Source organism: Scyliorhinus torazame, chromosome 12 (genome assembly GCF_047496885.1).
Source record: "Scyliorhinus torazame isolate Kashiwa2021f chromosome 12, sScyTor2.1, whole genome shotgun sequence".
Taxonomy (NCBI): Eukaryota; Metazoa; Chordata; class Chondrichthyes; order Carcharhiniformes; family Scyliorhinidae; genus Scyliorhinus; species Scyliorhinus torazame.
Window position 1 is genome coordinate 36130770 of NC_092718.1, and position 14176 is coordinate 36144945.

Genomic DNA, 14176 nt, shown 5'->3' on the forward strand with positions numbered 1-14176 from the left:
GTTGAGATTGAGGGTCATCCATGAGGTACTGAACGTGTAGCCACCTGGGTTGGCCACTTCCCGACTTAAAATGGAGGTCCGCAAAGGCTGCAGGGAAATTCAGCCAACACAGGCAAAAACTAGTAAGTGCAGAAATCCTGTGTATTAGAACTTGCAAAAGCCCAGACAGCACTGAAACCAGCAGCCATCTGCATACTAATGAGCGATCCCCGGGTACAATGGAAACATTTAAGGTCAATAAGGCCATGCCAGACATCGGAACGTAGTCCAATAATTTGAAACCAGGTACGGGGTCCGCCCCAAACGGCGGGAAGCCCCTGGGAACTATAAAGTAGAGTCCCCAAGTTCAAATCGTCCTTCTTGGCAGGGTCACTCAGCAGCGAATAAACCCCTGAGAGTGAACTGCCCAAGCTGCCGCATCAACCAAGTAAATCTCCAGTCAATGCTCGCTACGAGATAGGCACTCCTAGCTACCAGTCCATACCAGCTTTTAAATCCTGCAGTTTCAGAACCTGAACGAAAGGTCATTTGTTCCCCTGACCTGGTGGGCCAATTCCGAAGCTAAGTATAGGCCTTTTAGTGATAGAGAATAGTCTGGAAAGTAGAGTTTATGCATGAGTAGTGATTTACTGTGTATAATAAATGTGTTTTGATTTGAATCTTACTAATTGGTGTGTTGAGTTATTGATCAGTACTTGAACTTGAACCTCGTGGCGGTATCATAAAGATACCTGGCGACTCTAGAGCAAAGGTTATAGAAACAGAGCAAATTCAGTAAAGACCCAACGGGCAACGAATTAAGAGCTAACCAAAGTTAGCAACAAACGACAGAACAGATTCAAGCGGCTGAATGATCTCCTTCTCCTATTTATTATATTTATTGTGTCCTTACAGTCATAAAGGTATAGTGTTGCATTTTCAGGATGCTAATTGGCTGTGTTTATGAAATTTGATTTTGGTTGATTTTTTTTCCTGATGTCTACTTACAGGCTGACCTGTTGCTGCTATCGAGCAGTGAACCACATGGACTTGGTTATGTCGAGACAGCCGAGCTTGATGGGTGAGAATATTTTTCTTTATTCATTTACGGATTTGCTAGGCCAGCATTTATTGCCTGTTCCTAATCTTAAACTGCTCTGTGCAATGCTGCAAGATCAGTTCAACTTGCTAATCAATGGGGTGCTGAATTGAAGTCAAGCTGCCACTGAGCGATGGCAAGTAATTTAATGGCCAGTGGAATCGGTAGATTATTATCCAATGAGGTATGTGTTAACTGTCCGATTAGAGTAGTCCTCCCCTGAGAATTTTCTCAAATCCTGGGCAAAGTGCTTCACAACCATATGCTCTCGAAGTGTTATCACTGTTGGAGTACAGGAAAAATGGCAACCGATCTCTGCACTGCAAGATCCCACAGACAGGTACATATTCCTGAGCTTGTAGTATTAGATTCTTATGCTTCTTTAACAAATCAAATGTGCTAACTCTCTCTCTGCCCATGCAGAGTTCATCCCTCCTTTAACAGTGGGCATGGGGATGAGACCTTTCCTTTAGTGTACCATCTACCGTGAACCCCTTTTTTTACAGAAAACATTTACAACTCTCTACAGCAGCAGCACTGCTCGGCTAGTGCCGCGCCTAACCCCCACTATGTTCTCCCCCATCTGTGAGAGGTTGGTGATGTCTAGCCCTCAGACCTGTTGTGTTCAGCAGCAAGTCATGAAGGCTACCCAGAGGTTTGTTGGGGAGATACCAGGTCTGTGCGTTTTGTTCTTTTCGTCTCTCACAAAATGCTTGCTCCCGCTGGCATCCCGTTTTGTAACCCAACCACCAGCTAATAAAACCTGCCCAATGAGAGAAGTGAGCAGGAATGACGGCAGTCCTGTGCTTCAAATTTGTGACCTCCAGATTTGTACCTAAAAGTTCCTAATGCCCAAGTCACTTCTATTTTCAAATTTTCTCAGTACTTCTTCCTTCTCAACAGCTACACCTGCAACTCATATCAGCACAGACGGCACAGTGGTTAGTGTCGTGTTTGGTGTTCCGATACACAAACGAACCAACACGGTTGTAGATGGTACAACTCTGTTTCATTATTCTGTATAATAACAACTGTTAACTTCTGGCTGTGGTTCGTACTTCACCAGTTAACCTGTGGACCCAGCCCTAGCACTATCTTAGAGAGGCACTCAGCACATGGTGTAAGTCTGAGTGGCACGCTGTGAGCTCTGTGCTATCTCCTGGTGGAATGAGCGGGAACTGTGGTGTTCCCTGTTTTATAGTGTGTGTGCTCTCACTTGTGATTGGCTATGATGTTGCGTGTGTGTTGATTGGTCCGTCGACCTGTCCATCAGTGTGTGTGTGTGTGTTTGCACCATGATATGTTAATATGGATATCATGACATCCCCCTTTTCACAAGAATACGTGCCTACATGGTAATAAATATTGGTGTGTACTGAGTGCGGCTGAGTATGTGTGTGCAATATTTACAACATGTACATGAGGCTAAACTATATACATAGGCAAGTGTCAGGTGCAACATAGCAATGAGTGCAATCATCAAATATCGAAAGAGAACTCCAGAAATGACAAAAAGAGAAACACGTTAACATTGTTGCACAACAATTCAGTGAGTCCAATGTGCAAACAGGCTCATAATTCCAGCCTAGTAGGTGGGCGACGAATTTGGGTTGACCGCTTCAAGTGTGTGTCAGGATCCTCCGGCTGAGGAATGGGCCTGGCCATGGGCGATAGAGGAATAGGCAGAGTGGCAGGAAGCTCCACGAAGTCAACATCAGGCACAACAGGAGGGCGTGTCACCGGTGCATGATCACGTAGCGAGCGTGGAAGCACCCAAAGGGCCCACCGATTACGCCGGCGAATGAGTCATCAGGCATGCGAACCAGGAACGAGCGGGGAGCCACGCGGCGGAGAACCTCGGCAGTTGCCGACCAGCCGCCCTCTGGTAGGTGTATGCGGATGTTGTCTCCAGGCGCCAGGGCAGGAAGATCAGTTCTCCGAGTGTCATGTGCCACCTTCTGCTGAGCACGCTGCTGTCGCATCCTTTGCAGTACTGGAGCATGGTCGGGTTTAGGAATATGAATGGATGGCACAGTGGTCCTGAGGGCGTGACCCATCAACAGCTGGGCTGGTGAGAGGCCTGTGGATAGTGGGGCTGAGTGATAGGCCAGCATGGCTAAACAGAAGTCAGATCCGGCATCAGCAGCCTTGCAGGGGAGCCGCTTGACGATATGGACGCCCTTTTCCGTCTTGCCATTTGACTGGGGATGCAGAGGGCTGGACGTCACGTGTGTGAAGCCATATGAAGCGGCAAAAGAAGACCATTCTTGGCGCGCAAAACAGGGCCCATTGACATGACGGTAAGCGGAATGCCATGCGAGCGAAGGTTTCTTTACATGCTCCGATTACAGCTGATGATGTCAAGTCGTGCAGGCGTATGACCTCCGGATAATTGGAAAAATAGTCAATTATAATGACGTAGTCCCTGCCGAGCGCATGAAAGAGGTCCACACCCACCTTTGCCCAGGGGGATGTTACCAACTCATGGGGCTGAAGCGTCTCAGGGGGTTACGCCGGCTGAAACCTTAGGCAGGTGGGGCAGTTGAGCACCATGTTGGCGATGTTGTCGCTGATGCCTGGCCAGTACACAGCTTCTCGGGCCCTCCGCCTGCACTTTTCAACCTCGAGATGGCCTTCGTGCAATTGTTCGAGGACAAGCCTGTGCATGCTGTGTGGGATCACAATCCGGTCCAACTTCAAGAGGACACCATCAATGACGGCCAAGTCGTCCCGGACATTGTAGAATTGTGGGCACTGCCCCTTGAGCCACCCTTCCGTCATGTGGCGCATCACACGTTGTAGTAGGGGGTCAGCCGCAGTCTCACGGCGAATGTGGGCCAGACTTGCATCAGTAGCTGGCAGATTGGCCGATGTGAAGGCTACATGTGCGTCGACCTGACAGACGAACCCCCCCCCCCCCCCCCCGATTCGGGCGGTGTGCTCACTGATCTGGACAGGGCATCCGCGATGATGATATCCTTTCCCGGGGTGTAGACCAGTTGGAAGTCGTACCTCCAGAGCTTGAGCAGAATGCGCTGGAGGCGAGGGGTCATCTCATTGAGGTCCTTTTGTATGATGCCGACCAGGGGGCGATGGTCGGTTTCCACGGTGAACTGAGGAAGACCATACACATGGTCGTGGAATTTATCTATGCCGGTTAACAAACCCAGGCACTCCTTCTCAATTTGTGCATAGCGCTGTTCTGTGGGGGTAATGGTCCGCGAGGCATAGGTGACGCATAGGCCCATGATGCAGTGTCGTCCCGTTGCAGGAATACCGCCCCAATGCCGGACTGGCTGGCATCAGTCGAGATCTTTGTATCTTGAGTAGTGTCGAAGAACGCCAATACCGGAGCGGTGGTGAGCCTGATCTTGAGCTCCTCCCATTCCTTATGGTGTGCGGGAAGCCACTGGAACTCCATAGTCTTCTTCACTAGGTGGCGAAGAGCCGTTGTGTGGGAGGCAAGGTTGGGAATAAACTTCCCCAGGAAGTTGACCATCCCGAGAAAGCGTAGCACTGCCTTCTTGTCTGCCGGCTGCAGCATGGCTGCAATAGCTGTCACTTTGTCTGCATCCGGACGCACCCCTGACCGGGATATGTGGTCCCCCAGAAACTTTAGCTCAGTTTGGCCAAAAGAACACTTGGCTCGGTTGAGGCGCAGACCGTGTTCTCGTATCCGAGCAAAGGCGCGCTGGAGATGACTGATGTGCTCCTGTGGTGTGGTGGACCAGATGATGACGTCGTCAACATAGACGCGCACCCCTTCGATGCCCTCCAACATCTGTTCCATGATGCGATGAAACACCTCGGATGCCGAGATGATGCCAAACGGCATCCTATTGTAGCAGTATCTGCCAAAGGGAGTGTTGAAAGTACACAGCTTCCTGCTGGACTGATCCAGCTGAATCTGCCAAAAGCCCTTTGAGGCATCAAGCTTGGTAAAAATTTTAGCCCGGGCCATTTCGCTCGTGATTTCTTCCCGTTTGGGTATGGGGTAGTGTTCCCTCATGATGTTGTTGTTCAGGTCTTTCGGGTCGATGCAAATCCGGAGTTCGCCAGTGGGCTTTTTTATGCACACCATGGAGCTGACCCATGGCGTTGGCTCCGTGACCCGGGAAAGCACTCCTTGGTCCTGCAGATCCTGCAGCTGCTGCTTGAGGCGGTCCTTGAGTGGTGCTGGGACTCTACGCGGTGCGTGAATGACCGGGGCGGCGTCCGGTTTGAGCCGTATTCGGTAAGTGTAGGGCAGTGTGCCCATGCCCTCGAAAGCCTCCTGGTTGTGGGCGAGGAGCGAGTGGAGCTGTGCCCTAAAGTCTGCATCCGGGAAATCGGACGTGCCTTCTGGAGACAGAGTGTGTACCCGCTGAACGAGGTGGAGGATCTTGCACACCTGTGCACCTAGCAGAGAGTCCTTCGAGGATCCAACTATCACAAAAGACAGTGTGGCTGTGTATGAATTGTGTGCAACCTCGAGCTGGCAAGACCCCATGGCCGGGATAACATTACCGCTGTAATCGACCAACTGACAGCGCGATGGCCGAATCGGAGGTTTGACCTTCAAGGTGTAGAAGGCTGACCATGCAATGAGATTGGCGGAGGCACCAGTGTCTAAACGGAATGTGATTGGTGATCGGTTGACCATTAGGGTGGCACACCATTCATCGCCCTGATTAACGCTGTGCACTGGCATCGGCTGGTGGGTCCTACTTGGGGACATCCGATTTCTGTCTATTACCGCAACGCGGAAGGATTCCCGGTCGTCGGTATCACCGGTTTGTACGTCGTCAGGGTATTACTCGGTGTATGGAGGCTGAATGGCTCGCACGCCCCTGCGAGGCTGGCCGAATTGCAGAGCATTGGCAGGTTGAGCTGCTCGACAGCAGGCAATGTAGTGGCCCATCTTGCCACAGCGGAGGCATTGTTGAGTTTTGGCTGGACATTGTCGCTTTAAGTGTGCGTATCCACAGTTGCCGCACGTCGTGACGTCATGGCGTTCGTTGCGCCACCGTGCATGCGCAATTCAGTCCTGCGTAGAGTGCGCCTGCGCGTCACGTCCCTCTGCGCCGACGTCCCCACTTTTAGTGAGTACAAGCGCGGGAGGACTCGGAAAGCGCGCGAAATGGCTGCCCTCGTCCAGGCTGCGGGCCGGGAGGAACTCGATCGACTGGACCCGCTCGGCCTCGTGGGACCCCTGCCGTGCCGATTCGGCCGCCTGGAATTGGGAGTACCGGCTGGTCGCATTTTCGTGGAGGACGCAGGTTTCGATGGCGGTGGCAAGGGTGAGGCTCTTTATTTTGAGGAGCTTCTGGCGTAGAGTTTCTGAGGTGACCCCAAACACTATCTGGTCCCGAATCATGGAATCGGAGGTGGCCTCATAGCCGCAGGACTGCACGAGGATACGGAGGTGTGTCAAAAAGGGTTGAAAAGGCTCATCCTTACCCTGCAGGCGCTGCTGGAAGAGGTACCTCCATCAGTGTGTGTGTGTGATTGCACCATGATATGTTAATATGGATATCATGACAGTTAGCACTGCTGTCTCACAGCGCCAGGGACCCAGGTTCGATTCCGGCCTTGGGTGACTATCTGTGTGATGTGTGCACGTTCTCCCTGTGTCTGCGTGGGTTTCCTCCGGGTGCTCCAGTTTCCTCTATCTGTGTGAAGTGTGCACGTTCTCCCCGTGTCTGCGTGGGTTTCCTCCGGGTGCTCCAGTTTCCTCCCACAGTCCAAAGATGCACAGTTTAGGTGGCTTGGCCATGATCGATGCATGGAGTTAGGTAGGGGGAATGGACGTAGGTCGGGTGCTCATTCCGAGGGTCGGTGCAGAACCGATGGGGCAAATGGCTTCCTTCTGCACTGATGATAAAAAATCCCCCCTCCCCACTCCTGTCCTGTTGTGTTCTCCTGCCAAATGCAATCCCACACAAATTTTGCAACATCCCCATATTATGGATCGATATGAAATATTATTGACTCCACTTGTGAAATTATTTGCCTACTCTACTTTTTTTCAAAAATCACTTCAATCAGTGGCTGAACACTCTGCTCCCAGTCGGAAGGTTGTGGGTTTGAATCCCACTTCAGGAATTGCAGGAGTGCAGTACTGTGTTGCTGGTATTGACTTTCAGGTGCGAAGCTAAAACGAGGCCCTGTCTGCCCTCTGCAGGTAGATGTGAGACAAGGCAAAACACTTAAGCACAGGTGCAAGGGAGTTCTCCCCAGTGTCCAGGTCAGACTTTACCCCTCGGCCACCAATTACCTAATACAGATGATCTGGCTTATTACCACGTCGCTGTTTGAGGGATTTTGTTGTGCACAGATCAGTTGCCACGTTTCACAACATTACAATGGTAGTAACTCTTCAAATGTAAATGGCTGTGAAGCACCTTTGGACACCCTGTGGTTGTGACAAGACAGCGGTCTTTTAATTGGCTCATACTTCACTGAGGATTTGAGAAAATTCTCGGGGAAGACTAACTGAATTGGAAAGTGGACACATACCCAATTGGCTTCAGAATATACAATATGTAAACCTTGTGTAAATGTTGCCATTATCAATTGTAATGGTGCAAGTTGAATCAGGAGTCTATGAGCCTGGCAAAACACGTAACTGGGACAGGAACTATTAATTTTGTAACATTCAGTATAGAAAACAAAGCTGGAAAAAAAGATGTCTGAGTATTTCATTTCTGGTCTCAATTAAAAGGAGCATGCTGATTATTATTGAAAAGGGGAAAACAACAACAAAGTATTTTAAAAATCCCTGCTCCATGGGGTTGACAGCAGACGTTAATTTCTTACCCTTTCACTGGCGTGACCTTCCTACTAAACACGTACATAGAACATAGAACAATACAGCGCAGTACAGGCCCCTCGGCCCACGATGTTGCACCGAAACAAAAGCCATCTAACCTACACTATGCCATTATCATCCATATGTTTATCCAATAAACTTTTAAATGCCCTCAATGTTGGCGAGTTCACTACTGTAGCAGGTAGGGCATTCCACGGCCTCACTACTCTTTGCGTAAAGAACCTACCTCTGACCTCTGTCCTATAACTTTAAACTGAGGGGTAATAGATATGTCCCCTCGTGCCAGCCATATCCATCCGCGGGAGAAGGCTCTCACTGTCCACCCTATCCAACCCCCTGATCATTTTGTATGCCTCTATTAAGTCTCCTCTTAACCTTCTTCTCTCCAACGAAAACAACCTCAAGTCCATCAGCCTTTCCTCATAAGATTTTCCCTCCATACCAGGCAACATCCTGGTAAATCTCCTCTGCACCCGCTCCAAAGCCTCCACGTCCTTCCTATAATGCGGTGACCAGAACTGTACGCAATACTCCAAATGCGGCCGTACCAGAGTTCTGTACAACTGCAACATGACCTCCCGACTCCGGAACTCAATCCCTCTACCAATAAAGGCCAACACTCCATAGGCCTTCTTCACAACCCTATCAACCTGGGTGGCAACTTTCAGGGATCTATGTACATGGACACCTAGATCCCTCTGCTCATCCACACTTTCAAGAACTTTACCATTAGCCAAATATTCCGCATTCCTGTTATTCCTTCCAAAGTGAATCACCTCACACTTCTCTACATTAAACTCCATTTGCCACCTCTCAGCCCAGCTCTGCAGCTTATCTATATCCCTCTGTAACCTGCTACATCCTTCCACACTATCGACAACACCACCGACTTTAGTATCGTCTGCAAATTTACTCACCCACCCTTCTGCGCCTTCCTCTAGGTCATTGATAAAAATGACAAACAGCAACGGCCCCAGAACAGATCCTTGTGGTACTCCACTTGTGACTGTACTCCATTCTGAACATTTCCCATCAACCACCACCCTCTGTCTTCTTTCAGCTAGCCAATTTCTGATCCACATCTCTAAATCACCCTCAATCCCCAGCCTCCGTATTTTTTGCAATAGCCTAACGTGGGGAACCTTATCAAACGCTTTGCTGAAATCCATATACACCACATCAACTGCTCTACCCTCGTCTACCTGTTCAGTCACCTTCTCAAAGAACTCAATAAGGTTTGTGAGGCATGACCTACCCTTCACAAAGCCATGCTGACTATCCCTGATCATATTATTCCTATCTAGATGATTATAAATCTTGTCTCTTATAATCCCCTCCAAGACTTTACCCACTACAGACGTGAGGCTCACCGGTCTATAATTGCCGGGGTTGTCTCTGCTCCCCTTTTTGAACAAAGGGACCACATTTGCTGTCCTCCAGTCCTCTGGCACTATTCCTGTAGCCAATGATGACATAAAAATCAAAGCCAAAGGTCCAGCAATCTCTTCCCTGGCCTCCCAGAGAATCCTAGGATAAATCCCATCAGGTCCCGGGGACTTATCTATTTTCAGCCTGTCCAGAATTGCCAACACCTCTTCCCAACGTACCTCAATGCCATCTATTCTATTAGCCTGGGGCTCAGCATTCTCCTCCACAACATTATCTTTTTCCTGAGTGAATACTGACGAAAAATATTCATTTAGTATCTCGCCTATCTCTTCAGACTCCACACACAATTTCCCATCCCTGTCCTTGACTGGTCCTACTCTTTCCCTAGTCATTCGCTTATTCCTGACATACCTATAGAAAGCTTTTGGGTTTTCCTTGATCCTTCCTGCCAAATACTTCTCATGTCCCCTCCTTGTTCGTCTTAGCTCTCTCTTTAGATCCTTCCTCGCTACCTTGTAACTATCCATCGCCCCAACCGAAACTTCACACTTCATCTTCACATAGGCCTCCTTCTTCCTCTTAACAAGAGATTCCACTTCCTTGGTAAACCACGGTTCCCTCGCTCGACGCCTTCCTCCCTGTCTGACCGGTACATACTTATCAAGAACACGCAGTAGCTGATCCTTGAACAAGCCCCACTTATCCAGTGTGCCCAACACTTGCAGCCTACTTCTCCACCTTATCCCCCCCAAGTCACGTCTAATGGCATCATAATTGCCCTTCCCCCAGCTATAACTCTTGCCCTGCGGTGTATACTTATCCCTTTCCATCATTAACGTAAACGTCACCGAATTGTGGTCACTGTCCCCAAAGTGCTCTCCTACCTCCAAATCCAACACCTGTCCTGGTTCATTACCCAAAACCAAATCCAACGTGGCCTCGCCTCTTGTTGGCATGTCAACATATTGTTTCAGGAAACCCTCCTGCACACACTGTACAAAAAACGACCCATCTATTGTACTCGAACTATATCTTTTCCAGTCAATATTTGGAAAGTTAAAGTCTCCCATAATAACTACCCTGTTACTTTCGCTCATATCCAGAATCATCTTCGCCATCCTTTCCTCTACATCCCTAGAACTATTAGGAGGCCTATAAAAAACTCCCAACAGGGTGACCTCTCCTTTCCTGTTTCTAACTTCAGCCCATACTACCTTGGAAGAAGAGTCCCCATCTAGCATCCTCTCCGCCACCGTAATACTGCTCTTGACTAGCAGCGCCACACCTCCCCCTCTTTTGCCTCCTTCTCTGAGCTTACTAAAACACCTAAACCCCGGAACCTGCAACATCCATTCCTGTCCCTGCTCTATCCATGTCTCCGAAATGGCCACAACATCGAAGTCCCAGGTACCAACCCATGCTGCCAGTTCCCCTACCTTGTTTCGTATACTCCTGGCATTGAAGTAGACACACTTCAAACCACCTACCTGAACACTGGCCCCCTCCTGCGACGTCAAATCTGTGCTCCTGACCTCTATACTCTCATTCTCCCTTACCCTAAAACTACAATCCAGGTTCCCATGCCCCTGCTGCATTAGTTTAAACCCCCCCAAAGAGCACTAACAAATCTCCCCCCCAGGATATTTGTGCCCCTCAGGTTCAGATGTAGACCATCCTGTCTGTAGAGGTCCCACCTTCCCCAGAAAGAGCCCCAGTTATCCAGAAATCTGAATCCCTCCCGCCTGCACCATCCCTGTAGCCACGTGTTTAAATGCTCTCTCTCCCTATTCCTCATCTCACTATCACGTGGCACGGGCAACAACCCAGAGATAACAACTCTGTTTGTTCTAGTTCTGAGCTTCCATCCTAGCTCCCTGAAAGCCTGCCTGACATCCTTGTCCCCTTTCCTACCTATGTCGTTAGTGCCAATGTGGACCACGACTTGGGGCTGCTCCCCCTCCCCCCCTAAGGACCCGGAAAACACGATCCGAGACATCACGTACCCTTGCACCTGGGAGGCAACATACCAAACGTGAGTCTCTCACGCTCCCACAAAATCTCCTATCTGTGCCCCTGACTATAGAGTCCCCAATTACTAATGCTCTGCTCCTCTCCCCCCTTCCCTTCTGAGCAACAGGGACAGACTCCGTGCCAGAGGCCCGTACCCCATGGCTTACCCCTGGTAAGTCCCCCCCCCCACAAGTATCCAAAGCGGTATACTTGTTTCTCAGGGGAACGACCGCAGGGGATCCCTGCACTGACTGCTTTTTCCCAGTCCCTCTTACAGTTACCCACCTATCTCCAATCTTTGGTGTAACTAATTCCCTGAAGCTGCTAGCTATGACCCCTTCTGCCTCCCGAATGATCCGAAGTTCTTCCAACTCCAGCTCCAGTTCCCTAACTCGGTCTTGGAGGAGCTGGAGATGGCAGCACTTCCTGCAGGTAAAATCAGCAGGGACACTAACTGCATCCCTCACCTCAAACATCCTGCAGGAGGAACATTGCACTCCCTTCCCTGCCATTCCTCTTACTTTCTACCAAGATCTGGCTAACAACTAAATTAAATTTTTATAAAAAATAATAATAATATAATAAAATATGGTACTTACCTCAGACCAATGGGTTTTATTATTAGGTTAGAGGAGGAGGGCGGGTGGGAGACACTACACATGTAGTGTCTCGGGTTTCCTCTCCACCAGAATTTATTGGTGAGGGTCTTCCCAGACGTCCGCGGGTCGACGTGTCATCTAACTGCGATTTTGTTTTTCCTCCACATAATGATAGGGGGCGCAATTCTCCCATCGGGAGTCTTGCCGACGCCAGAGTGAAAATCGGAGTGTTTCACTCCGGCATCGGAGCCCGCTCCCAGCCCCCTATTCTCCCGCCCCCAGGGGGCTAGGAGCGGAGTCGCGTCATTTACGCACGCCGGGCCTTGGCGCCGCGTAAATGCGGCGCCGTGTAAATGACGTCACCCGCGCATGCGCAGTTGCCGTCCTCCCCGAGGCCGCCCCGCAAGAAGATGTCGGATGGATCTTGCAGGGCGGCGGAGGAAAGGAGGTCGTCCTTCAGAGAGGCCGGCCCGCCGATCGGTGCGGGCATCGGGGCAGCGTGGCGGGACACGCGCGGCGCCCCGGCGGTTCTCCCACCCGGCCTGGGGGGGAGAATTCCGTCCATGGATCCTGCTGACTGGAATAGTCATCCCCTACGTTGTCACTCCCTCTTCCCCCACCCCCTGACATACCTGAGCGCACCATCACTTTGAGTGCTTCGAATCAGGCAGAATTAACTTGATAATCCCCCAACCTGTTTTGTAAAGCTCCTTATCCTGAACTTCTTCTCAAGTGTTTTGTTGCACAGCCACCTTTGTAAAAATTATCATTGCCGCAAATTTTTAATGATTTGATTTGATTTATTGTCACATGTACCGAAGTACAGTGAAAAGTATTTTTCTGCGGCCGAGGAACGTGCACAATATGTACATAGTAGACACAAGAATAATCAACAGAGAACATTGACAAATGGTACATCGACAAAACAGTGATTGGCTACAGTGCGGAACAAGGGGCCAAACAAAGCAAATACATGAGCAAGAGCAGCATAGGGCGTCATGAATAGTGTTCTTACAGGGAACAGATCAGTCAAAGGGGGAGTCGTGGAGGAGTCTTATAGCTATGGGGAAGAAGCTGTTCCTAGGTCTGGATGTACGGGTCTTCAGACTCCTGTACTATCTGCCTGATGGAAGGGTCTGGAAGAAGGCAATGCCTGGGTGGAAGGGGTCTCTGATAATGCTGTCTTGTCAAACGTCTGCCTTGTCAAACGTCTCTAAAGTATACGACCGGGACTTCCGGTGGCGTTCGTGAGCTGAGCGGTCGCAGCAAAAAGGCTCCCGCAGTTCCACGAATTCTTAAAATTAAAAAAACGTTTTTTTAAAGTTTCCCGCAAAATCGGGAGCAGGGGAACTGGGCCCTCGGGAGAGGAGCGATCCGGCCCCCCCCCCCCCCCCCCCCCCCCCCCCCCCCCCCCCCCCCCACACACGCACGGCAGCAGAGCACAGGGTAGGAGAAGCGGTGGCCAGGACCGAAGCGGTGGCCAGGACCGAACGGCGGCCAGGACCAGAAGTGGGGGTCGAACCTGCAGGGAGGAAGGAACGGAGGAGCGGCCGACCCCCCCCCCCCCACCCCCCCCCCCCAAGCAGGAGAGCGCAGGGTGCGACGAGCGGCGGCCCGGACCGAGCAGCGGGAACCGACCGACCCCCGACGGCGACCACCACGAGGCAGGAACAAAGAGGGACTCCGGGCCAGAAACCACTCTCCCTCTCTCTCGACCTGGGTGAGTGAGGGAAAAGGAAGGAAAAAAGAAATTTTGCAAAAACAAAACTCTGAAAAGAAAACTTTTAAACTTTTAAAACTTTAAAAAAAAAATATTTTTGCACTTTTCTTGTTCTCACCCAAAACAAGTTCACCTGAGAAGAATTTTATAAAAGAGGAAAAATAAAGTGGTAAAGGAGAGAAGGGAGGGGAGAAGAAAAAGGGAAGGGTGGGAATAAATAAATAAATAAAAGAGGGGGGAGGGGAAGAAAAAGGGGGGGAGGAGGGGGAGATGCCAGAAGGGAGCCAAAGCAGAGGGAGAAGGGGCACCAAAGGCAGACAGGGCAATGGGCGAGCCAGTTCAGATGAGCTAATCAGCACACGAAGCGGCAGAACGGAAGTATCGCCGCATCAAAAAGAGCTGGGCAGCCAGGTGCAGTCTACCCCGGGGCCAGGGGGGAGCTGGAACTGGAAGGCAGCCTTTGCCGATGCGCTGAGGGTACATCGGCAGGTAAACAAGGCAGAGGCTAGGGCAGACATAGAGGCCACTGTGCAGGCAGCAATGGCCAAGGCCCTGGCAGAGGTGCAGCA

General features: G+C 50.5%; 2 protein-coding genes across 2 annotated transcripts in view; both read left to right on the plus strand.

Annotated features, from left to right (window-relative positions):
• Window positions 1-1064, plus strand: part of LOC140387320 (probable phospholipid-transporting ATPase IM) — a 277940-nt gene extending 276876 nt beyond the window's left edge. The window contains exon 9 of the mRNA XM_072470248.1: window positions 990-1064. Within this exon, the coding sequence (XP_072326349.1) occupies window positions 990-1064 (75 nt within the window). The remainder of the gene's footprint in view (window positions 1-989) is intronic.
• Window positions 1065-1211: 147 nt separating this feature from the next.
• Window positions 1212-14176, plus strand: part of LOC140387321 (phospholipid-transporting ATPase ID-like) — a 207143-nt gene continuing 194178 nt past the window's right edge. Inside the window, exon 1 of the mRNA XM_072470249.1 lies at window positions 1212-1218. Within this exon, the coding sequence (XP_072326350.1) occupies window positions 1212-1218 (7 nt within the window). The remainder of the gene's footprint in view (window positions 1219-14176) is intronic.